Source organism: Leptopilina boulardi, unplaced genomic scaffold (genome assembly GCF_019393585.1).
Source record: "Leptopilina boulardi isolate dan_hultmark-lab unplaced genomic scaffold, ZJU_Lbou_2.1 LbouV2_55, whole genome shotgun sequence".
In the NCBI taxonomy this organism is placed as follows: domain Eukaryota; kingdom Metazoa; phylum Arthropoda; class Insecta; order Hymenoptera; family Figitidae; genus Leptopilina; species Leptopilina boulardi.
In genome coordinates, this window is record NW_026138000.1 from 905,358 (window position 1) to 931,811 (window position 26,454).

Here is a 26,454-nt window from a genome sequence, read left to right on the forward strand (position 1 = left end):
GTCTTAATATTCGTTTGAATTATTAACTTTTAAAATTTCTTTTGCAAAAGAAATTTGGAATAATTTTCGATTATAGTAATGCGACACATTTGGGACGTTTCACTAGTTTCATTCGAATAAACTTCCCAACCGTTACGAAAAAGAGACAATTAGCAAGCATTACTATCCCAACCCTGATTCACAAGGTTGAATCATATTTTGATTATGTTGACTTTTATCTTTTAGAGAGAATGTTTAATTTCTTTTAAAATATATAGATATAAAAAAAAAAGAAAGAGGACATTAAAAAAAATGGCATTATTATTAAAATCGTTTATCAGCAATTATGGAAAACGATGTTTTTTGGAAATAAGTCATTCAAAATATACTTGCCTTGTAAATACAAAAATTTTTGATAATAAAATTAAGGTTAGTTTTTGTATTTTTCTAACCTCAAATTTAAATTTTGTTTTTAAAAATATATATAATAAAAATATAATTGTCAAAACAATAACCTTTAGTTTATATTAACAAAAATTCATTTCGATAGAAGGCTTTTTGACGAAGCTAGAAATAAATATATATTTTGACGTATTTTACTCGATTTCGTAGTTTTAAATATTTTTAAATTAAATTAAAATTTAAAAACAATTGAAAATTGATAATTCATAGTAGTTTCTTTAAAATTAAAAGGAGGTTATTATATTATTATTATTATTATTATTATTATTATTATTATTATTAATTAAATTAATAAAGTTTATTTTTTTTCGATTTTATAAATACTGTTTTTTAAAATTTTATGAAATTTAAAAAAAAATTTAATAAAATTACCAAAAATTTTTAATTCAAAATAAAAAAAATTCAATTATTTTCAAAAATTTCAATTCAAAATCAAAGAAAATTTAATTATTTTCAAAATTTTTCAATTTAAAATCTTTTAAAATTCAATTATTTTCTAAATTATCAATTCATTATCTTTTAAAATTGAATTATTTTGCAAATTTTCAATTCAAAATCTTTTAAAATTCAATTATTTTCAAAATTTTCAATTCATAATCTTTTGAAATTCTATTATTTTCAAAATTTTCAATTCATTATCTTTTAAAATTCAATTATTTTGTAAATTTTTAATTCAAAATCTTCTGAAATTCAATTATTTTGCAAATTTTCAATTCATTATCTTTTAAAATTCAATTATTTTTAAAATTTTCTATTTACAATCTTTTAAAATTTAATTACTTTGCAAATTTTCAATTCAAAGTATTTTAAAATTCAATTATTTTGCAAATTTTCAATTTATAATTTTTAAAAATTGAATTATTTTGCAAATTTTCAATTTAAAATCAAAAAAAATTCAAAAATCTTTTAAAATTCAATTATTTTGTAAATTTTTAATTCAAAATCTTCTGAAATTCAATTATTTTGCAAATTTTCAATTCAAAATCTTTTAAAATTCAATTATTTTTAAAATTTTCTATTTACAATCTTTTAAAATTCAATTACTTTGCAAATTTTCAATTTAAAGTATTTTAAAATTCAATTATTTTGCAAATTTTCAATTTATAATTTTTAAAAATTGAATTATTTTGCAAATTTTCAATTTAAAATCAAATAAAATTCAAAAATCTTTTAAAATTCAATTATTTAAAAAAATTTTAATTCACTACCTTTTAAAATTGAATTATTTTCAAAATTTTTAATTCGTTATCTTTTAAAATTGAATTATTTTGCAAATTTTCAATTCAAAATATTTTAAAATTGAATTATTTTACAAACTTTCAATTCAAAATCTTTTAAAATTCAATTATTTTCACAATTTTCAATTCATTATCTTTTGAAATTCAATTATTTTTCAATTTTTCAATTGAAAATCAAATAAAAATCAATTATTTTCAAAATTTTCAATTCTAAATTAACTAAAATTCAATTATACTAAAGAAATTCAATTCAAAATTAATTATTATCAAAATTTTCAGTCAAAAATCAACTAAAATTGAATTATTATTCAAAATTTCAATTGAAATTCAATTATTTTAAAAAATTTGAATTTTAAAGCTTCTAAAATTTTATTATTTCAAAAAATTTTTTATTGAAAATTTTTTGAAATTTAATAATTTCAATTATAACACTCCGAAAATTTAATTTTTTTTTTTGAACTATTTTTATAATATTCTTCGTAAATTCTTGGTAAATATTTTAGTTAAATTAAAAATTAGTAATATATCTGATTTAAGAAATAAACTGTAAATTTATTCAAAAATATTCCAACTATTTTATTACTATTTGTTAATAAAAATTTATTGTATCAAAATAAATTTTATTTGATTAAAATAAAAATTTTTTTAGTCTAATTTAGATCATGAGAAATGTCAGTGAAAAGTCAGGAAATTTTTTTCCTAACAGTTAAGACACCCTAAATTTTTAGAAAATTTTCATTTTTAAAAAAAATTACAAATTTTCAAGCAAAAAAATTTTTTTTTTTTTTTTTAATTAAATTAAAAATGATTTAAGCCTTAAATATATGTTTAAAAATAAAAAAAAAAAAATTACGTCGGTGAAGTTCACAACGTTTATTATCAACGATTAAGAAGAAAAAATATTTCCCTATGCAAATTATTATTATTTTTGAACTACAAAATTTTTTGCAACGTTTCTTGATCAACAATTATTTGAAAAAAACAAATTTGTAGGCAAAAAATTAGTTATTATTTTTTAAGTGGAAAATATTTTTTTTTGAATCGTTGATCATAAATGTTATAAACTTCACCGACGTAAAAAATTCATAAAATATAGAGGAAAATATGTTAAAATTAAAAGTATTTTTAGTTTAAAGCAAAAAATTTTACTGATTTGAAATTGAAATTAAAATTTCGTTTTAAAACCACCCAAGAAAAAAACCTTGAATTTTAGTAGTAAATTTTCGTAGCCACTCTATAATTATATAAATAAATTAATATTTATAAAAAAAAATTTGTATATGGGGAATTCTACCTAAACCGGACCATATTTTATTCTATTTTCTAAATATAAGAAAAAAAATTTTTTTTCCATTTCAGATAACGACATGCGTGAAGTCGAGAAATTTTTCAACAAATGAAACTAAACAGAATTCATCGTCTTCGTCGTCGTTGCAAATTTACACGGGAATTTTAACACGACAAATTCGTAATATTAAAATATTTTCATTATTCACCTCATGTCTCGGTATAATGGCACAGCCGATAATTTATCAAAAAATGGCACAATCCAATGGCACAGCAACACTAATTGGTGTTTCAGTATTTTTTTGCTTTTTTGCCATTGCAACGCCACTTTTACTTCATATAATTACAAAAAAATATATTACACACATAAAGTACTTACCGGAACAGGATAAATATATTGCCTCAACGTACACGATATTTCTGAAAGAAAAACAGGTTTGTTTGTTTTTTTTTTTATAAAAAAAAGAAAAGAAATAAAAAATATTGTAGGGTCAGTTGGGGTAAATAAGGGACAAGAGGTTTTGAGTATTGCCAAGCTTTTATCTTGACAATTGGCAGCAAGATAAAAAAAGTTAACGCTCAATGCATAAAAACTTGAAAATCAAAGTCAAACAGTTTTTAGTATTTTTTCTCGCATTTCAAAGAAAACAGACTTAGAAAATCATACCAAATTTTTTTCTTATTCCTTATGACTCCTATAATAGAAATTCACTTGAATTTTTGATTTTTGTCAAATTTGGTTAATAATGGCAAGTTGTCCCCATTTATCCTGAGTTTTCGAATTTTTGGGGTAAATGGGGACAGCTTGTCATTATTAACAAAAATAACAAAAATCAAAAATTCAAGTGAATTTCTGTTATGGGAGTCATAAGAAATAAGAAAAAAATTTGATATGATTTTTAAGTCTGTTTTTTTTTTTAAATGCGAGACAAATAACTGAAATAAAAAATTTAATAATACCAAAAAAATGTAATAATCTACCAAAAAATTTTTTTCAAGTTTTTTCATCCCTTAATACAGTAATATCAGGCCTCGGATTATACGACTTTTTCGACTATTTCCGACTTTTTTTTCAAAAATACCGACTTTTTTTTTGACTTATTTTAATAAAATGCGACTATTTCGACTTTTTTTTTTACATTTTTAAAAAAGTTTTTTAAAAAAAATATATTTTTTTTTTTAGTATAAAATGCAGATCTTCTTCAGATCTTCTTTATTTCAATTTTATTGAAATTATTATTATTATTATTTTTATCTTATTTAACAAATTTTTTAACTAAAATTCTTCACTAAATTAATTATTTTTAATAATTTTAATGAAATTCATTACAAATTCAATTATTTCAAATTATTTTTCAATTAAAATTTTTATACAATTTAACAATTATTTATAATTTTAAAAAAATATCAAATAAAATTATCAAAAATTTTTAATTCAAAATCAAATAAAATTGAATTATTTTCAAAAATTTCAATTCAAAATCAGCTAAAAATTCAATTATTACCCAAAATTTCAATTCAAAATTAATTATTATCAAAATTTTCAATCAAAAATCAACTAAAATTAAATTATTATCCAAAATTTCAATTGAAATTCAATTATTTTCCAAAATTTCAATTCAAAATCAAAGAAAATTTAATTCTTTTCAAAATCTTTTAAAATTAAATTATTTTCTAAATTATCAATTCATTATCTTTTAAAATTGAATTATTTTGCAAATTTTCAATTCAAAATCTTTTAAAATTCAATTATTTTCAAAATTTTCAATTCATAATCTTTTGAAATTCTATTATTTTCAAAATTTTCAATTCATTATCTTTTAAAATTCAATTATTTTGTAAATTTTTAATTCAAAATCTTCTGAAATTCAATTATTTTGCAAATTTTCAATTCAAAATCTTTTAAAATTCAATTATTTTTAAAATTTTCTATTTACAATCTTTTAAAATTCAATTACTTTGCAAATTTTCAATTTAAAGTATTTTAAAATTCAATTATTTTGCAAATTTTCAATTTATAATTTTTAAAAATTCAATTATTTTTAAAATTTTCTATTTACAATCAAATAAAATTCAAAAATCTTTTAAAATTCAATTATTTAAAAAAATTTTAATTCACTACCTTTTAAAATTGAATTATTTTCAAAATTTTCAATTCATAATCTTTTGAAATTCTATTATTTTCAAAATTTTCAATTCATTATCTTTTAAAATTCAATTATTTTGTAAATTTTTAATTCAAAATCTTCTGAAATTCAATTATTTTGCAAATTTTCAATTCAAAATCTTTTAAAATTCAATTATTTTTAAAATTTTCTATTTACAATCTTTTAAAATTCAATTACTTTGCAAATTTTCAATTTAAAGTATTTTAAAATTCAATTATTTTGCAAATTTTCAATTTATAATTTTTAAAAATTCAATTATTTTTAAAATTTTCTATTTACAATCAAATAAAATTCAAAAATCTTTTAAAATTCAATTATTTAAAAAAATTTTAATTCACTACCTTTTAAAATTGAATTATTTTCAAAATTTTTAATTCGTTATCTTTTAAAATTGAATTATTTTGCAAATTTTCAATTCAAAATATTTTAAAATTGAATTATTTTACAAACTTTCAATTCAAAATCTTTTAAAATTCAATTATTTTCACAATTTTCAATTCATTATCTTTTAAAATTCAATTATTTTTTAATTTTTCAATTGAAAATCAAATAAAAATCAATTATTTTCAAAATTTTCAATTCTAAATTAACTAAAATTCAATTATACTAAAGAAATTCAATTCAAAATTAATTTTTGTCTGCAGTTTTTAATAAATTTTTTAGTGAAAAAAAATTTTTAATTAAAAATCACTTCAAGTTCAATTAATTTCAAAAATCTCAAAATTGTAAATCTTTGAAAATTTCATTACATTTAAAAAATGTTATCTAAACTTATTTGATAAATTATTTTTAGTTCAGTAAAATTTAATTATTGTCTGAAAATTAACAGAATCTTTTGAAATTCAATTATTTCTAAAAATTTCAACTTTAACCCTTCCAAAATTATTATTATTATTTAAAATAAAGTTTTATTTAAAAATCTGTAAAATGTTTTTGTTAAAATAAAAAAAAAAAATCGACTTTTTTTGGAATATAAATCGACTAAAACGACTTTTTTTTGTGCTTTTAAGTCGATCCGAGGCCTGTAATATACTTAAGGAAACTTTTTTTTTTCTTAAAACTTTCTTAGAAACTATGCTGTCCCCATTTAACCCGAATTTTATAAAATTTGCTAAATTTTTGGGGTAAATAGGAACAGTCAGTTTCATGTGTTTAAAGTTTATCTAAATTTTTTTCTGCTGCATAAAATTAATCCTGGGAACGTAAATAACAACTTAAAAAATTATAAACCCACAAATATTACCTTTTAAAGGAAGAAATTTACGTGATTTGTGAAAAATAGCGATTTTGTCCCCATTTACCCCAACTGACCCTATATTAATTTGTAATTATAAAAATAAATATATTAATTTATATTTGTAAATTAAGGGGAGGGACCGGTGAAATTTCAGCCTACTAAAGTTATTCTTGTTAAAGAGTGTCAATTTTTTTTCTGGCATAATTTAGGATCCAAAATTATTATAAATTATTAAAATTTCAAAAAAAAATTTTTTTAGCCATTTTAGAAAATTTATTTTTTGGAAAAATTAAATTTCTTTAAATTCCATACGATTGATTGTTTAAAATCGTGAAAAAAGCGTAAAAAAAATTCGACAATAAAAAATAATGAAAATTGTGGAAGTAGTTGAATTTTTTCAAAATTACCACTAAAATTAAAAGCAATCAAAATTGATCTTGTTTAGGGGTAATAATTTTTTTCAACATTTTTTTTTCAACCAAAAATCTTATTCTACTGAGAAAAACAACAAAAGGTAATTTTTAACAATTTTACAAATATTTTTATTTTTCAAAATTTTCATTTTTTGAAAAAATTGAAATTTTTCAAAATCCATACGCTTGATTGTTTAGAATCATGAAACAAGCGTATAAAAAAATCGGCAGTCAAAAATAATTGAGGAGCTGGAAAGTAAAACTCGCTCTCCGCTCGGATGGACTCCGTAGAGCCAGTCAAACATTTGAAAAAGTGATGAAAATTGAAATTCAAAATTTTGAATTTTGAAAAGTACTACATTATAGGAAATTAAAAGGTGCATCTTTTTTTCCTTTGAAATTTTTTTATAAAACGAATATTTTAGTTTCTAGAGACCAAAAACTGAGAAATTTAAATTGTTAAATTTAATTAAGTTTTAAAACATAAATCATCGTATCTCCGACAATTATTAATGAATTTGATTCAAATTTGAGATGTACACGTAATAGGGTCTACTAAAGGCGACAAGATAATGAAAAATTAAAAAATCATTAATTGTTTAAATTTTTTTTAATAAAAATTGTGACCAGTTGATAATAACGTTTTCTTACTTTCATCGACAAAAAGTCTGCGGGGAACTTTGTAGTTTAGAAAACTTCCAGTGAGACATTTGTTTATCACTATATAAGGAAGTTTTCTGTAAAATATTAAACCAATTCATTGAAAACTTTAAAAATTATTCAAGTTTTAAGAAAGCGCGGTCGACGCGCAAGTAAGTCCTAACGCTATTCGTACAGACAGCTGTTCCGTGCATGAAATATAATTAGATTTTCACATTAAAGTATAAATTTCTTTATTATTATTATTATTATTATTATTGCCTATTCAGAATTAAAGTTTGTTGACAATTAATACTACAATGTTCAATTCTGTAATTACCATGTTATTTTATTGAAAAAATATAATTTACAAATTTTTTGTCATTTTGGATAAATGGAAAATTAACGTTCTGTAAAATAACATGGTAATTACAGAATTGAACATTGTAGTATTAATTGTCAACAAACTTTAATTCTGAATAGGCAATAATAATAATAATAATAATAATAAAGAAATTTATACTTTAATGTGAAAATCTAATTATATTTCATGCACGGAACAGCTGTCTGTACGAATAGCGTTAGGACTTACTTGCGCGTCGACCGCGCTTTCTTAAAACTTGAATAATTTTTAAAGTTTTCAATGAATTGGTTTAATATTTTACAGAAAACTTCCTTATATAGTGATAAACAAATGTCTCACTGGAAGTTTTCTAAACTACAAAGTTCCCCGCAGACTTTTTGTCGATGAAAGTAAGAAAACGTTATTATCAACTGGTCACAATTTTTATTAAAAAAAATTTAAACAATTAATGATTTTTTAATTTTTCATTATCTTGTCGCCTTTAGTAGACCCTATTACGTGTACATCTCAAATTTGAATCAAATTCATTAATAATTGTCGGAGATACGATGATTTATGTTTTAAAACTTAATTAAATTTAACAATTTAAATTTCTCAGTTTTTGGTCTCTAGAAACTAAAATATTCGTTTTATAAAAAAATTTCAAAGGAAAAAAAGATGCGCCTTTTAATTTCCTATAATGTAGTACTTTTCAAAATTCAAAATTTTGAATTTCAATTTTCATCACTTTTTCAAATGTTTGACTGGCTCTACGGAGTCCATCCGAGCGGAGAGCGAGTTTTACTTTCCAGCTCCTCAATTAAAATTGTGAGAGAAGTTTAAATTTTAAATTTTCGAGAATTTTGAATTTGATTTTAAAAATTATTAACAAATTTATAGTTTTTCAATTTTTCATGATATATTATACATTTAAATAATTAATATTGTCAGAAAAAAAATTGACCACCCTTAAACAGCTTTAATTTTGATGTGTTAAAATTTCAGCGGTCCCTCCCCTTAATTATATTTAATTTATATTTACAAATTAAAAATTTGTTAATTTAATATAATAGAAGAACTTTTTTAGAACTCAAAAAAATTACTTTTTCTTTAGATTGACTTTAAACCAAAAGACGTCTTAGTACCAGACGTACCAGGAATGTTTACCTCTTGTTTCATTAAAAAAACTCCACTATTTCTCACTCCAGAATCATTTGACGATTTGTATCATTACAAACGAATAATGGGCTATGATAAACCCATTGATTTGAAACTTGATAATCCGTTAAATAATGATAAAGTCGCCGAACCTAGTAAGTAAAAATAAATAAATAAATAAAGGAATTAGTTAAATAAAAAAACAAATCGTTGGAAAGTTCTTAACTTTATTTTTGTTTTTTACTTTCTCCTCCTCCTCCTCTTCCTCCTCCTCCTTTTTCCTTTTCCTCTTCCTCTTTCCTCCATTCACCTTAAAATGCTTTTATACACTGACGTCTTTTTTTTTTTTTTTTTCTTTTTTCTGATGGCTAGTTACAAAGTATGTACAAGATGTGTTGTGAAGATGAAGATAAAAAAAAAGCCTATTAATAAAAAGGAAAAAATAAAATAATATTATTAAACACATTGTAGATGATTTAACTTCAAAAAAAAAATATGCAGCCTCGTTTCTTATAAAAAAAAAAGAACCAGATTCGTAAATCGACGCAAATTATTTTTGAAAATTTTCCTTTACTAAATTATTTTAGTAAAATTTCTCTCTTTGGATTGAAAATATTTTTATATATTAATATTTTTACCTTCAATTTTTTTTTTAATGAACAAAATATGAAAATAATTGGCGTCGCTGTACGAATTTTTTTTTTTTTTTTTGTTCTTATATCGATGAAGAGATCACAGAGAGATTTTATTATCTTCGACACTGTCAAAGATAAAACGTAATAAAAAGGGGGGTATTTTTTGACTAAAAATTGTAAGTGTAAGTTTTTTGTACAGTTTTTTTTTTTTTTTTTTTTTTCTTTTTTCTTTCTCTTTTTCTTCTTTAGCTAGACTATGTTGGTAGAAGATCAAAGTCATCTGCAACGTGGACCATTGGTACATGAAGATCTTCAATTTGTGGCGTTGCCTTAAATTCGCAAAGGCCAACTTCCTTCAATTTCCATTCCCAATCCATACGTTGTACAGCGTGAAGTGATTCCGCTTCATTGTGATGTCGCAGTAACATTGCTTCCTGCAAAAAAAAAGAAAAAATTATAAATGTATTTCTTTTGTTTTTCTGTTCAAAAAACAAAAAAAAAAGTATTTTTTTTTCATCTTCATATCAAAAAATTGTAATTTCTTTAAAGGAAATAATCATTTAAATTATGAGACAAACATAATATTGTGGGGTAAAATGGTATTAATTTTATTCAGGGTGCCTAATAACTGTTAGGAAAAAAATTCCCTAACTAAATTACACTAAAAAATTTTTATTCTGATCAAATAAAATTTATTTTAATACAATTAAATCATTTACACTGTCTATTATCCACTAATTTCATAATATTTATTTGAACCAAATAATTAAAGTTTTTTGTAAAAAAATAAAATTATTTAAGTGAAATAAATAAAACTAATTTGGGGGATGTATAAATATTCTCAATATTTAATTTAAACAAATTTTTACGGCGTCACTGTCTAAACCTGAATTAGTAAAAATGTTTACTAATTTAAATTAGTGACTCACTATTTGCTTTAGAATTAGTTAAATTTTACTAATTGTTAGTAAATTTTACTAATTGTTAGTAAATTTTACTAAAAATTAGTAAATTTTTACTAATTCAGAAGCAAAAAGTGAGTCACTAATTCAAATTAGTAAACTTTTTTACTAATTCAGATTTAGAGAGCAAATCTTAAATTATCAAATTTTAATTTAGATAAAATTATTTAAAGCAAATTTTCTAGTACAATTTCATTTCAAATTAATACAATTTCAAATTTAACGGAATTTATGGCAAGAAAAATTGCATAAAGAAACGATTTTTTTTTTGAACAGAATTGTTATTTTAGTAAATTTTGATTTAAAAAAATATTTATTTAACAGTCATTGAATAAATTTACAATTAACGGAATTTCTATTATTTATTATTAACAAAATTCTTAATTAACCAAAGTTTTTATTAAAGAAAATTTTAATTCCAACTAATTTTTATTTAACAGAATTCACATTTAAAGAAAAATTCTACATAGTTCTTTTTTTTTGTCAATTTTTCCAGACATAAATTTCGTTAAATTGAAATTATATTAATTTGGAATTTTTAAAAAAAATATTAGAAAAAATGCTTTATAAAAGTTCTGCTAAATAGAAATTAAATCGAATTTTAGTTAAATGTAAATTGAAAATTTTTGCATAATATAAAATCCAACTTTATACAATTTTGCTAAATAGAAATTCGATAATTTAATATTCGACGGCGTGAAAAATTTTTATAAATTAAATGTGGATATTAGCATTAAATAATAAATTATTCGTATATTAATGAATAATTTACTTTATTTGAAGTTAAAACCGATAAAATAAAATTCTATCATATAATTTTGATTTATATTAAAAAACCAAATATTTCACTGAAAAAAATTAATTAATTGTTATCCAAGTTTAAAAAATCATTTATTAAATTCAATAAATAGTAGTAAATAATTATTTACTTAAATTAAATACTTAAAAGCACAAAAAAGTCGTTTTAGTCGATTTAAATTTCAAAAAAAAGTCGAAAAAATCGATTTTTTTTATTTTAACAAAAATATTTTACAGATTTTTAAATAAAATTGTATTTTAAATAATAATACTTTGGAAGGGTTAAAGTTGAAATTTTTAGAAATAATTGAATTTTAGAATCTTTTAAATTCAAATTTTTGAAAATAATTAAATTTCAAATGAAATTTTGGATAATAATTCAATTTTAGTTGATTTTTGATTGAAAATTTTGATAATTAATTATGAATTTAAATTTTTAAGTATAATTGAATTTTAGTTGATTTAGAATTGAAAATTTTGAAAATAATTTATTTTTATTTTATTTTGAATTGAAAATTTGCAAAATAATTGAATTTTAAAAGATTTTGAACTGAAAATTTTGAAAATAATTGAATTTTAGTTGATTTTGAATTGAAAATTTTGAAAATAATTGATTTTTATTTGATTTTGAATTGAAAATTTGAAGAATAATTAAATTTTAAAAAACTTTAAATTGAAACTTTGAAAATAATTGAATTTTATTTAATTTAAAATTTTTATAAATAAATTTTATTTAATTTTAAATTTTTATAAATAAATTTTATAAATATTTTTTTATAAATAAATAAATAAATAAATAAATTTTACAATTACATACAATTTACAAAATAATTCAATTTTAAAAGATAACGAATTAAAAATTTTGAAAATAATTCAATTTTAAAAGATAGTGAATTAAAATTTTTAAAAATAATTGAATTTTAACAGTTTTTGAATTAAAAGTTTTGAAAATAATTGAATTTTATTTAATTTTAAATTGAAAATTTGAAAAATAATTCAATTTTAAAAGATGGCGAATTAAAATTTTTGAGAATAATTCAATTTTAAAAGATAGTGAATTAAAAAATTTTTTTTAAAAGTTTTATAATTAAAAATTTTGAAAATAATTGAATTTTATTTGATATTGAAATGAAAATTTGCCAAATAATTGAATTTTATTTAATTTTGAATTGAAAATTTGCAAAAAAAAAATCAATATTTAAAGATAGTGAATTAAAATTTTTTATAAATAATTGAATTTTAGAAGATTAATGAATTGAACATTTTGAAAATAATTGAATTTTAAAATATTTTGAATTAAAAATTTGCAAAATAATTCGATTTTAATAGATTATATATTGAAAATTTTGAAAATAATTCAATTTCAATTGAAATTTTTTAATATAAATGAATTTTAGTTGATTTTGATTGATAATTTTGATAATAATTAATTTTGAATTAAAATTTTTGAAAATAATTGAATTTAGTTGATTTTGAATTGTAAATTTTTCAAAATAATTGAATTTCAGTTGATTTTGAATTGAAATTTCTTGAAAATAATCGAATTTCATTTGATTTTAAATTGATTTGTGATTTTCAATTAAAAAAAATTTTTTTTTTTTGTTTAGACACCCTGTAATAGTGGGATAAAATGGTGCAATTATATTTCAATCTCTTAAAACGGGTAATGTGACATTAAATTAATAGTTGGGGGGGAAAATGGTACAAATATCTAATTTCCAAGAAGTAATATATTAAAATCGGATAAAATGGCACCTTTTTTTCAATTATAAATACCGAATAATATATTCTCCTACATTGTGTGAATTGTATTACGATCTTTTAAACCAATAAGTTAAAAACACAAATCAGTCGGTTTTCACGTAACAATTTTTTTTTTCTTTCCCCAATAAGTCATCAAAAAAAAAAAATATATCATTAATTCCAAATTTCTTTTCATCAAATGACTTGGGATTTTATTAATATTAAAAATATTTAAATATTAAAATACAAAAAAAATATAAAATATTAAAAAATATTTAAATATTTTTATTTATTTTAAGTAATTCGTTTTTTTTGTAGAAAATTAAAAATTAAAAAATCTTTAAAAAATAGTAAAAAAAAAAAATTTGAATTTACCTTAATTTTTTCCCATTTATCATCGACATCCTGTAACCAACTTAAAAATAATCGTCCATTATAACGACTTCTTGCATTACGATCTTTTTCTTCTTGCTCAGGTGTTATTACATTATAAACTTCTTCATCTTTAAGAATTGTACAAACAGAAAATGGAAGCGATTGATTGGCCAATGCACGTGCCGCTCTACCGTGTACCCTTAATATTTCTTGTTCAACTGATAGGACTAATTTTTCTTTTTCAACAACATGCTGCATACGTAAACGATGACGATATTTCTCTTGATCAACATATAAATCCTTCATTGATTGTATTAAACCCGCTGGTATATTAACATTTGGTTTTGTTTCACGATTACCCGCCAATACATAAGTACAACGATTCATTAAATAATCTTTAAAACCTTGTGGGGGTTTTGGTTGTACTGGAAAGAGACCCTTTCTTCTGCTCTCAATCTAAATAAAAAAAAAAAAAGAAAAATTAATTTTATTTTTAAAGAAATAACACAGGCACACAAAAAAAAAAGTTGTCTGTTTCTTTAACTAGACATATATCTCCTACAGTATTTTGTCCCGCTGAAACCGAATCTGAGGTCAGAATTGCTCCATCACCCTCAGTTTTTTTTTTAAATCGACCAAAACCACCCTTAAACGGACAAATTCACACTTCGGAGATAAAAAATAAATCAACTTATTTTTTAAAAAAAAACCGAATTTTACATCTACGAAACTTTGCTCCACTAACTCAAAAAAATAAAGCCAGCATTGATCCAGCACCCCCTGAATTTTTTTAAATCGAAAAAACTACCCCTAATCTGAAGCATCAAATTCAGGAGGTAAAACAATAAAATAACTGATTAAAAAATTTTATAACCAGGTATTTTTACTCCAGCAAAGCAGAAACAAAGCCAGAAATGCTCCCTTACCCACTAAATTTTTTTTAAATCGAAAAACCACCCTTAAATAGAAAAATTCAAATTTAAGAAGTAAAAAAATATTAAATTACCGGCTTTTTTTAAAAACAGAACCTTACATGTATGTAGTTTTGCTCTACTAATTCAAAAAAATAAAGCCAGCATTGATCCATCATCCATTCAAGCGAATTCAGTTAATTTTCAACTCCAAGTCCGCCATATTGGATCCGCCATTTTGAATTTTTAAAAACTGACTTCAGATTCGTAATCAACGACCCCGAAAACCCCCGAGTATCGATTTTCAAGGGAATTCAGTTAATTTTTAATTTTTATGTCCGCCATATTGGATCCGCCATTTTGAATTTTTGAAAACTGACATCAGATTCGTATTCAGCGACCCCGAAAACCCCCGAGTAACAATTTTCAAGCGAATTCAGTTAATTTTTAACTCCAAGTCCGCCATATTGGATCCGCCATTTTGAATTTTTAAAAACTAATGTCAGATTCGTAATCAGCGACCCCGAAAACCCCCGAGTATCGATTTTCAAGGGAATTCAGTTAATTTTTAATTTTTATATCCGCCATATTGGATCCGCCATTTTGAATTTTTGAAAACTGACATCAGATTCGTATTCAGCGACCCCGAAAACCCCCGAGTAACAATTTTCAAGCGAATTCAGTTAATTTTTAACTCCAAGTCCGCCATATTGGATCCGCCATTTTGAATTTTTAAAAACTAATGTCAGATTCGTAATCAGCGACCCCGAAAACCCCCGAGTATCGATTTTCAAGGGAATTCAGTTAATTTTTAATTTTTATGTCCGCCATATTGCATCCTCTATTTTGAATTTTTGAAAACTGACATCAGATTCGTATTCAGCGACCCCGAAAACCCCCGAGTAACAATTTTCAAGCGAATTCAGTTAATTTTCAACTCCAAGTCCGCCATATTGGATCCGCCATTTTGAATTTTTAAAAACTGACTTCAGATTCGTAATCAACGACCCCGAAAACCCCCGAGTATCGATTTTCAAGGGAATTCAGTTAATTTTTAATTTTTATGTCCGCCATATTGGATCCGCCATTTTGAATTTTTGAAAACTGACATCAGATTCGTATTCAGCGACCCCGAAAACCCCCGAGTAACAATTTTCAAGCGAATTCAGTTAATTTTTAACTCCAAGTCCGCCATATTGGATCCGCCATTTTGAATTTTTAAAAACTGACTTCAGATTCGTAATCAACGACCCCGAAAACCCCCGGAGTATCGATTTTCAAGGGAATTCAGTTAATTTTTAATTTTTATGTCCGCCATATTGGATCCGCCATTTTGAATTTTTGAAAACTGACATCAGATTCGTATTCAGCGACCCCGAAAACCCCTGAGTAACAATTTTCAAGCGAATTCAGTTAATTTTTAACTCCAAGTCCGCCATATTGGATCGGCCATTTTGAATTTTTAAAAACTAAAGTCAGATTCGTAATCAGCGACCCCGAAAACCCCCGAGTAACGATTTTCAAGCGAATTCATATGAAATATAATTGTAATATAGTGAAAAACCAAAGGTGGGTCGCTGAGCGACCCACTGTGACGCAAAGGGTTAAAAATTATCGTATAACAATTTTCAAAAAATCGTTTTAAAGGTGATAAAATTACCTTACCAATGATATATGTGAAAATAAAATGTGATGATTTGTTAAAAAAATATATCAGTTTAAAATTTACGAAAAAGAAATGGAAAATTTTGTTAATTAATAATAGCAATTAAGCAATGAAAAAAAAATTTTTTTTAATTAAATTTTTAAATATTCTAAAAGTAGAGGATATAAGCTTTAAAAAAAGTCATTGTTTATTATTTTATCTTTATTAGAAACAAAAAGTATAAAACTTTTTGCAAAGCCCAAAATTCTGTAGGGTGGGCAAAATCTACTGAGCGGCAGTGTACCTGGTTATAAAATTTTTTAATCAGTTATTTTATTGTTTTATCTCCTGAATTTGATGCTTCAGATTAGGGGTAGTTTTTTCGATTTAAAAAAATTCAAGGGGTGCTGGATCAATGCTGGCTTTATTTTTTTGAGTTAGTGGAGCAAAGTTTCGTAGATGTAAAATTCGGTTTTTTTTAAAAATAAGTTGATTTATTTTTTATCTCCGAAGTGTGAATTTGTCCGTTTAAGGGTGGTTTTGGTCGATTTAAAAAAAAAACTGAGGGTGATGGAGCAATTCTGATCTCAGATTCGGTTTCAGCGGGCCAAAATACTGTAGAAAATATATGTCTAGTTCAAGAAACAGACAACTTTTTTTTTTTTGTGTGCCTGTGTAATTTAGAAAATAATTTACCTGTTTTCGAATATTGAGAAATAATTGATAACAATTAGTTATCGGTTGATCGTGTGGATGTACTTCGGGACCAGAACTAGTTGCCTCGGATGTTTCATTTGCCGCTGTAACCGATGATTGTTGTGATTCTTTATTTGGTTTAATTTTCCTTTTTCTTGGATGTAATTCAACGGGCGCTGTTGTTGTGATATTTGTCGATGTTGTTGATGACGATGATGATGACGATGTTGACGATGACGATGTCATTGTTGATGAATTTTCCATCGATTCATTATTACCATTGTCCTTTTGTGCTTTAATATTATCTGAATTTTTCTCCACCTTCTCTGATGTTCCAATTTTTGTATTTGTTGTTGTTGTTGTATCGTTGGATTGTGTTTTATTTGCCTCGGAATTACCAACTTCAGGCGTTGGTTGCGGTGATGAATTATTTGAACGATCAGCCGATGCGCCGGGCAATGGCGAGGAATTTGAATAATTTCCATTGCCCGCCAATTGAGAGGATGATGACGACGACGCTGATGATGATGATGATGATTCTTTGGAATTCGCTGAACCATTCCCACCATTGCCACTGTTTTTGGAAATGTAAAATTTTTAACAAATTCTTTTACAAAAATTTAAAAAAAACCCAACTTCTTTAAACCCAAAATTGCGATTTTAGACCAAAATAGAAGCACTCCCATTTGTCTGGATTTTGTCCAAAGAGAAAAACATAAAAACCCTTCTCCAATCAAATTTATTGACAATCGAATTGTGATCGAATTTGGATAGTCATCCAAAAAGTCTTTTAAACTCCAAATTTTTATTTTAGACCAAAATAGAAGCACTCCTATTTGTCTGGATTTTGTCCAAAGAGGAAAACATACAATCTGTAAAGCAAAAATTAAAAAGAAAATTCCCTAACTCACCGATGCGAACTTCGTAAAACCCTCTGATGATGAGTCGACGATCTTTCTTCACCGTGTAATGCGCCAGCAAAATCTTTCTTCTCCTCTGCTTTGGATGCTGTACCACTTGAACCACCAGTACCTCCGCCAGTTGTACCAGCTTCTGTTGGACTTGTTGTACCACTTGCCGATTGATTTTGATCCTTTTCCGTTGAATCATTACTATTTGAACTTGCAACCACATAGGGCAATTGATGACTTCGATTCGATGTATTCTTACCATTACGATTGCCTTGCTCCTGTTCTGATGTTGTACTTTGTGGAATGACAATTTTTAATGGCGGTACTTTGGGTGCTGAATTGGAATCTAACTTTGAACGATCGCCACCGTCCTCACTGTCAGATTCATGGGGTGCTGGTGTTGTTGTTGTTGTTTTTGGATTTAAACCACTTGTTACTGTACCACCTGATGGTTTTGGACTGCTGGCGCTTGATGCTGCTGCTGCAGCGGCGGCGGCAGCAGCGCTTGGACTCTTTCTGTCGATATTCGTTGAACCTGAACTTTGGTTATTTTTACCGGATGTGGCGCCCAGTCCCTGTTTGCCTGATTTTGTACACTGGAATCAGGAATTGTTTTTTCTAAATTTGCTTTGTTTTGTTTAATTGGAATTTATGATTAGAATTGGAGTCTTTAAGGAATTTGCTAAAGTCTCCGAAAAGGATTTCGGTATTTACAATCGGAGACTTGGAATTTGGGAAAATCACCCAAAATCTCCCTAGAGGATTTTACTAGCTACAATTGGAGTCCTAAGATTTAAGAAATTTACTAAATTCTCCGAAAGGGATTTCGTTATTTCCAATTGGAGTCTTTAAGGAATTTGCTAAAGTCTCCGAAAATGATTTTGGTATTTACAATCGGAGACTTGGAATTTAGGCAAATCAGCCAAAATCTCCTTAGACGATTTTACTAGCTACAATTGGAGTACTAAGATTTAAGAAATTAGAATTAGAATTGGAGTCTTAAAGGAATTTGCTAAAGTCTCCGAAAGGGATTTCGTTATTTCTAATTGGAGTCTTTAAGGAATTTGTTAAAGTCTCCGAAAATGATTTTGGTATTTACAATCGGAGACTTGGAATTTAGGCAAATCAGCCAAAATCTCCTTAGAGGATTTTACTAGCTACAATTGGAGTCCTAAGATTTAAGAAAGTAGAATTAGAATTGGAGTCTTAAAAGGAATTTGCTAAAGTCTCCGAAAAGGATTTCGTTATTTCCAATTGGAGATTTGGAATTTAGGCAAAAGTCTCCGAAAAGGATTTCGTTATTTACAATCGGAGACTGGGAATTTAGGCAAATCATCCAAAATCTCCCTAGAGGATTTTGCTAGCTACAATTGGAGGCCTAAGATTTAAGGAATTTACTAAAGTCTCCGAAAGGGATTTCGTTATTTTCAATTGAAGACTTGGAATTTAGGCAAATCATCCAAAATCTCCCCAGAGGATTTTGCTAGCTACAATTGGAATCTTGGAATTTAAGGGATTTACTAAAGTTTCCGAAAGGGATTTCGTTATTTCCAATCGGAGACTTGGAATTTAGGCAAAAGTCTCCAAAATCTTCCTAAAGGATTTTGCTAGCTACAATTGGAGTCCTAAGATTTAAGAAATTTACTAAAGTCTCCGAAAGGGATTTCGTTGATTCCAATTGGAGACTTGGAATTCAGGCAAAAGTCTCCGAAAAGGATTTCGTTATTTACAATCGGAGACTTGGAATTTAGGCAAAAGTCTCCAAAATCTTCCTAAAGGATTTTGCTAGCTACAATTTGAGTCCTAAGATTTAAGGAATTTACTAAAGTCTCCGAAAGGGATTTCGTTATTTCCAATTGGAGACTTGGAATTTAGGCAAAAGTCTCCGAAAAGGATTTCGTTATTTACAATCGGAGACTTGGAATTTAGGCAAATCACCCAAAATCTTCCTAAAGGATTTTGCTAGCTACAATTTGAGTCCTAAGATTTAAGGAATTTACTAAAGTCTCCGAAAGGGATTTCGTTATTTCCAATTGGAGACTTGGAATTTAGGCAAAAGTCTCCAAAAGGATTTCGGTATCCACAATCGGAGATTTAAAATTTTGCTGCAACAGCAGCACTTGGATTCTTTTCACAGATAGTTGAACCTGTACTGAAGGTTTTACTACGGATTTACTAACATCTCCTCTAAGGATTTCGACATCTACAATTGTAGTCTCTATCAATCTAGTCTCCGAAAGGATTTCATCATTTTCAATTGGAGACTTGGAATTCTAAATCTCCTAAAATCTCCTTAATGGATTTCGTCAGCCATAAAATTGGAGTCTTGGAATTTAAGGGATTCACTAAAATCTCCATAAAGGCTTTTGTCATCTACAATTGAAGTTTCCTAAAATTTCCCTTATGGATTTCGTCATTCATAGAATCGGAGACTTGGGATTTAAGGAATTTACTAAAATCTCCCAAAAGGATTTCGTAATCTACAATTGGAGTCTTCTAAAGTCTCCCTAAAGGATTTCGTAATCTACAATTGGAGTCTTAAGGAATCTCCTAAAATCTCTAACAAAGAATTTAGTAATCGACAATTGGAGTCTTAAGGAATGTTCTGAAATCTCCAACAACGGATTTAGTCATCTACAATGGAATTTTGTAATTTAAGGAATTTACTAAAGTCTCCGAAAGAATTTCGTTCTCTACAATTGAAGTCTTAAGGAATCTCCCAAAAAGAATTTAGTCATCTACAATCGGAGACTTGCAATTAACGAACTATTTCGACTCCTCGACTACTGTAAGCAAACAAAACTGAGAAACAAAATCCAAATACCTTTTCTCCAGCGTTGGCGCCACTTCTACCGGTACCTTGCCTCCCTGATGCACCGCCTTTGACATTATCTTTGGGATTCTCACCGTCCTTGCGTTTCTTCTTACGATTTTCGTCATCCTGATCGTCATTTGCATCGCCCTCAAATGGTCGTTTCGATGATGGTGAAGTCGTCATTGCTGCCTCGTCAATTCCAGAAGTCGTTGATGTTTCACCGGTTGATGAATTTGAAGTGCAACCACCGCTGGCAGTTGTATTACCACCACCACCACCACTTGAATTTTGACTACCAGAAGATTTAGCAGTCTCCTTATTATCCTTTTCAGGATTTGGTGATATACTCGAACCCCTCACTGGTGTCGCTTCTTTTGAACTTTTAAATTCATAAACGTCGTTATTGTCAACCGACCACGTTGAACCACCACCACCGCCAGCGCCTCCACTATTTGAATTTGGCGATATTGCGTTATTCCCACTCGTCGCAGGAACACCCGACGATTTTGTGGAATTACCCTCCATTTGATTTTGTCCCTTAAAAAATTATTTATTTTTTTCCCAATTTATTTTGAGAATAGAGATGTAAAAAAAAGAGAATTCTTTCGTAATTTTTAGATTAGGATCAGTTACTTGCTCAAAATTAGAACATTTTTTTTTTCGAATAAAAATAATAATAATTACCTGTGCGTTCACACCACCCTGACGGGAATTGGAGCTGTTTTTCTTTTCATCCCTCGTGCCTCGCACCTGATTGAGACGAAGAGTCACTCTTGGTGAATTACCAGACTGACCAGATCCCAATCTGTCAACTGTAACAAAAAAAAAGGAAACAATTAATTATCGATCGATTAAAAAAAATAATAATAAGTTTAGAAAAAAAGGGGGAGGGGGTCACAATATTAGTTTGTTAATTTCTGATTGGTTGAATTTTGAAAATTGGCGCCATAATCTTTATTTTTAGGCTAAATCCGTTTTTCGGTCATTTTGAAATTTCGGTCAAATTGAAAAATCAATGTTTCGGGGAATTTCAACGCAAATAGAACAATTCTTACAAATTTTCGGATAAATTTCTGACTAATTAAAATTCGGAAATTTGTATACTTATTGTATTTGTATTATTTATAGGTTAGATTAGTTTTTTCCGGTCATTTTGAGAATTCGGACAAATTTCGGACAAAACAAAATTCGAAAATTTATATTAATTGTAGATTAAATTTTTTTCGGTCATTTTGAGACTTCGGACAAATTTCGGACAAAACAAAATTCGAAATTTTAATATTAACTGTAGGTTAAATTTTTTTCGGTCATTTTGAGACTTCGGACAAATTTCGGACATTTATATTATTTCAGGGTTAAATTTTTGTTCGGTCATTTTGAGACTTCGGACAAATTTCGGACATTTATATTATTTGAGGGTTAAATTTTTGTTTGGTCATTTTGGGACTTCGGACAAATTTCGGACAAATGAAAATTCGGACAATTTGGCATTTAAAAAATCCGTCTCAAAAAATTAGAAAAATTCCAATCTTGTAAAAGAAAAAAATTTGTTATCTAAAGGAAAAAAAACAAAACAAAAGAGAAAGAGAAATTGAACAAGGTCAGAACATAAGCGGTAAAAATTGCATTGAAAATACAAACTTGGATTTGTGCCTTGAAAATATTCATAGAAACAAACGGTCCTTGCTTCCGACGATTGCATCATAAAAAATGTTTAATTATATATAGTGATTTCACTTTTTCAAATACAATATTCTTAACGAGAAAGTTTGTTAAAAAATTAATTTAAAAATTTTTTTTTCTCACTAAAAAAGTTTATTAACAAATTTTTCATTTTTTTTTTAAATACTTTTTTCTCAACAAAAAGTTTAAACAAATTAATTTTCATTTTTTTTTCTCTTTTAGAGAAAAATAAATACTTCTAAAGGTAAAAAAAAATTGTAAATTTAAAATTTATTATCAGAAAAAACGTGCAGAAAAGAAAATAATGAAACTAATCTTCGTTATATATATATTTATTTGAAAGCGCGCGAGTAAATCTTATCAGAGACAAAATGGATAATGTTTCATTTATAATGTTTAACTTTTTGTACAATAAATTCTTTGACCGATACGTCAGAGTGTTTTCAATATCAAAACAAAAAAAAAAAAATGAAAATATAATGCTGACGACAATTGAAAAAAAAAAAGTTAGTCAATATTTTTAATATTGAAAGTAATTTATTATTAGCATTTTTTTTATTATTAATTTCAATTTTTAATTAGTCAAAATATTTAATTTCAACAAATTATAATTTTATTTCTTAATTTTTAATTAATAATATTTTTTTTATTTAATAATTGGATAAACAGAAAAAAAAAAATAAAACAATAAAAATTTTCAAACGAATCGAAATTAAATTATGATAAAAGTTAAGACCTTGAATACTAGTTCTATAATTTATTCCATTATTTTTTTTTATTTAAAAAAATTATTATTATTATTATTATTATTATTATTGGGTATTATTATTATTATTATTATTATTATTATTATTATTACTATTATTATTGGGTATTATTATTATTATTATTTCGAATATAAATCATTTCAAGGCTGAATCTTTCAAATAAATTAACTTCTTTGTTATAAAGAAATTATTATCAATTTCATCTTGCGTTGCATCGTAAAATGCGAAAAAAATAACCAGTCGCTTTACATTTATACATGGTCATAAAAATAAATTTAAAAAAAATATTGTATTCCGCTTAACAAACATGACGTTAAATAAATTTTATATTATATATTCAATTATTTATTCTACAAAAAAAAATAAAATTAATATTAAAAAAAAAAAAGTTATAAAAAAATATTTAAAAAAAAAAACTATATTTTATTTATTTCTTTAATAATATTATAATAATTAACGTAAAAAAATTTATATTCGAAAATTTACACAAAAAATTTATATTCGAAAATTTACATAAAAAATTTATATCTTAATTGATTTCTTTTTTTTTTTTTTTTTATTAATATAAAAAATTTTTAATTAAAAAGGAAGAAAGAATTTTTTTGTTTATTAAAATTTCTGTATTAAAATTTTCAAAAAAAAATTTTCATCAGAATTTATATTAAAAATTCTAATGATATAATATATTAAAAAATGTCTATATATATATATATATATATATATATATATATATATATGTAAATTTATATGAAAAATTTTATAAAATGTGTTGAATGTTTTATAATTAAATATAATTAAATAGAAAAACAAAAATAAAAAAAATTTACTACTAAAAAAATGTATTTATATGCAAAGTTAAATAAAAAAAGAAATGTTATTTTCATGAAAATTTATATAAAAAAAAAATTACTTTTACAAAATAATACCTATATAAATTTACATAATTTTGTATTAAAAATTACTTTTTTTTAAAAAATCCCTTATTATTTATTTTTTATTTAATTATTATTATTATTATTATTATTATTTATAATTAATAAATTTAAAAAATTAAAAAAAATAAATTATCAACAATAATTTATACGTCTCGTTTTTATCGGCATTAATTATATCATTTAAGATAATAAAAGAAAAAAAAAAAAAAAAATATTTATATTCCTTACATTTGGAATTTAAAGGGACTCACACTGTTTACAAAAAAAGAAAAGAAAAGTTTTCCCCTTTTTAATAATAATAATAATAATAATTATACTCTCGTGAGAGAGAAATAGGAAGAGAGGGGAGGGGAAGCGATAGGGAGGGGGAAAGTAAGTAAAAAGTTAAGAAAAAAAAATTGTACCGTATATCAATTCGATATTTCGATTTCAAGATTCTTGAATCGAAAATGTAAATTCCTTTTATCTCGAGCAGTGAACTTGTTGAACTCGTATATATATTATTTTTTTCATTATTATTATTATTATTATTATTATTATTATTATTAGTAATATTATTACTATTATTATTATATTATTGTAACAATTATTATTATTATTATTATTAGTACATATTATTATTAATACACTGAAAAAAATTTATTTGGTTCAAGTAAATACTTATTTGATAATAGTCAAGTAATCGAATATTTGAATCAAGTAAATTTTTTTTCAGTGTATTATTATTATTATTATTATTCCTATTATTATTATTAGGTACTACTATTATTATTATTATTATTATTAGTTACTATCATTATTATTATTATTATTATTATTATTATTATTATTATTATTAGTAATATTATTACTATTATTATTATATTATTGTAACAATTATTATTATTATTATTATTAGTATATATTATTATTAATATACTGAAAAAAATTTATTTGGTTCAAGTAAATACTTATTTGATAATAGTCAAGTAATCGAATATTTGAATCAAGTAAATTTTTTTTCAGTGTATTATTATTATTATTATTATTCCTATTATTATTATTAGGTACTACTATTATTATTATTATTATTATTAGTTACTATCATTATTATTATTATTATTATTATTATTATTATTATTATTACCACTACTATTATTATAACTTAGTTTTAATTTTATAAAAAAATATTTTTCAAGTAAAAAAAATCCACGTGTTTATTTTTTATTTTTTACAAAAACATAGTTATTTTATATAATATATATTATAATAATTATAATATTTATAATATTATTATAAATTATAATTATATTTTTCTAAATAAAATTGGTTTCCTTTTTTTTTTTTGTTTCTAACGAAAATTTTTATAATTTAATAAATGTGGATTTATATTTTTTTTTAAATTTCCTATATTTGTATATACCTATATATATATGTATGTATGTATATGTTACACTATAATACCTGGTAACTTTGTCTGCTTGGAGCGTTTTGTTCCAAGTGGCTCGAATCGGACACGTATACGACGACAAAACAAAATTGGCGTCTGCGCGTATTAGCACGTGTTTGCTCCAAATCCAGATTCCTTCTCAAATCAAAAAAAAAAAACAAACAAATTCTAATTCCTGTTCCCTTTTTCTCTCTATTCCAATAGGAAAAAAAAATCCTATTTTCCTTGTGTCACACGTTATTTAAACACAAAAAGCGCAAACTCCGTTTTTCTCTCTCTCACTCTATCTATTAAAAAAACAAAAAATCCTAACGTTGTGAGAAGCCCCTTTAAATATATATATATATATATCCTTCTCTGTCTCTCTAAAAAGTTTTTTTTTTCCTTCCTTTATTGTCCCCCTATGCACACACATACACACATATATACACAATTCCTTCTCTATCGTAAGAGATATTTGGGGGAAAAAGTAATTTTTTTTCGCCCCCCTCCTTTTGTTTGAAAAATTTATTTATTTTTTGAGAAAAAATTGATTTTTCTGTATTTTAGAAGAAAAAAGATTTTTTTTTTTTTTTTTTTTTTTGAGGCTGTACAAAATGGTTTCAATTACACACCCGAGAGTTTTGTATTGTAATAACATACAACACTTGCACTTGTCCACTGTGGCGTCATCATCGTCTCTCTCCGGCACTGGGCTTTGTAAAAGTGTCTGTAACCTGGGACACGAACAATCGCGAGATTAAACGAGTCGAACCGAATGCATGAGAGTCCAGCACCGAGAGAGAGAGAGAGAGAGAGAGAGAGAGAGAGAAGCAGCTCCAGTATAGAGAGGAAGAGAAGTGATAAAGGAAGAGCCATCTCTCTCTCTCTCTCTGTCTCTCTCTCGCTCTCTCAATTATTCTGCTCCCCCCCCCTCTCTCTCACTCACTCTTTAGTTCCGCGTAGAAAAAACACAGAAAAAAGAGATGGAAACAATTGAAAAAATGAAAAAAGAGAGAGAGAGAGGGAGAGAAGAAAAAAGAGAGAGCCAAAGAGAGAGAGAGAGAGTAAAAAAGAGATGGTTTTTTTATGGAAAGGTTTATGAGCTTTCAAAAGAGGGATCAAGAGGCTCTGGAGGTTTAGTGAGATTTTGACGCCCTCTTCTTGTTCTTTCTCCCATACCCTCCCCCCTCTCTCCCCCTTCCACAATTCTCTCATGCATCAGTTTCTCTTTCCCCCTCCCCCT

At 24.9% G+C, this 26,454-nt stretch overlaps 2 protein-coding genes across 6 annotated transcripts in view; one reads left to right on the forward strand and one right to left on the reverse strand.

Annotated features, from left to right (window-relative positions):
- LOC127290022 (transmembrane protein 70 homolog, mitochondrial) overlaps nucleotides 1-9,149 on the forward strand; it is a 144,682-nt gene extending 135,533 nt beyond the window's left edge. Inside the window, exons 2-4 of the mRNA XM_051318383.1 lie at nucleotides 285-408; nucleotides 3,039-3,401; nucleotides 8,881-9,149. Of these exons, the coding sequence (XP_051174340.1) occupies nucleotides 292-408; nucleotides 3,039-3,401; nucleotides 8,881-9,087 (687 nt within the window). The 5' untranslated portion in view covers nucleotides 285-291 and the 3' untranslated portion in view covers nucleotides 9,088-9,149. The remainder of the gene's footprint in view (nucleotides 1-284; nucleotides 409-3,038; nucleotides 3,402-8,880) is intronic.
- Nucleotides 9,132-26,454, reverse strand: part of LOC127290015 (uncharacterized transmembrane protein DDB_G0289901) — a 41,193-nt gene continuing 23,870 nt past the window's right edge. For 3 of the 5 annotated variants that reach the window (XM_051318358.1, XM_051318357.1, XM_051318361.1), the window contains 6 exons: nucleotides 21,100-21,227; nucleotides 20,425-20,952; nucleotides 17,601-18,196; nucleotides 16,690-17,263; nucleotides 13,438-13,893; nucleotides 9,132-9,993 (listed from right to left, as the gene is read on the reverse strand). In XM_051318358.1, coding sequence (XP_051174315.1) covers nucleotides 9,814-9,993; nucleotides 13,438-13,893; nucleotides 16,690-17,263; nucleotides 17,601-18,196; nucleotides 20,425-20,952; nucleotides 21,100-21,227 — 2,462 coding nt within the window. In that variant the 3' untranslated portion in view covers nucleotides 9,132-9,813. Of the gene's footprint in view, nucleotides 9,994-13,437; nucleotides 13,894-16,689; nucleotides 17,264-17,600; nucleotides 18,197-20,424; nucleotides 20,953-21,099; nucleotides 21,228-22,056; nucleotides 22,133-25,843; nucleotides 25,929-26,454 lie in introns of those variants that run through there. The other 2 variants (XM_051318360.1, XM_051318359.1) reach the window with 2 other exon arrangements.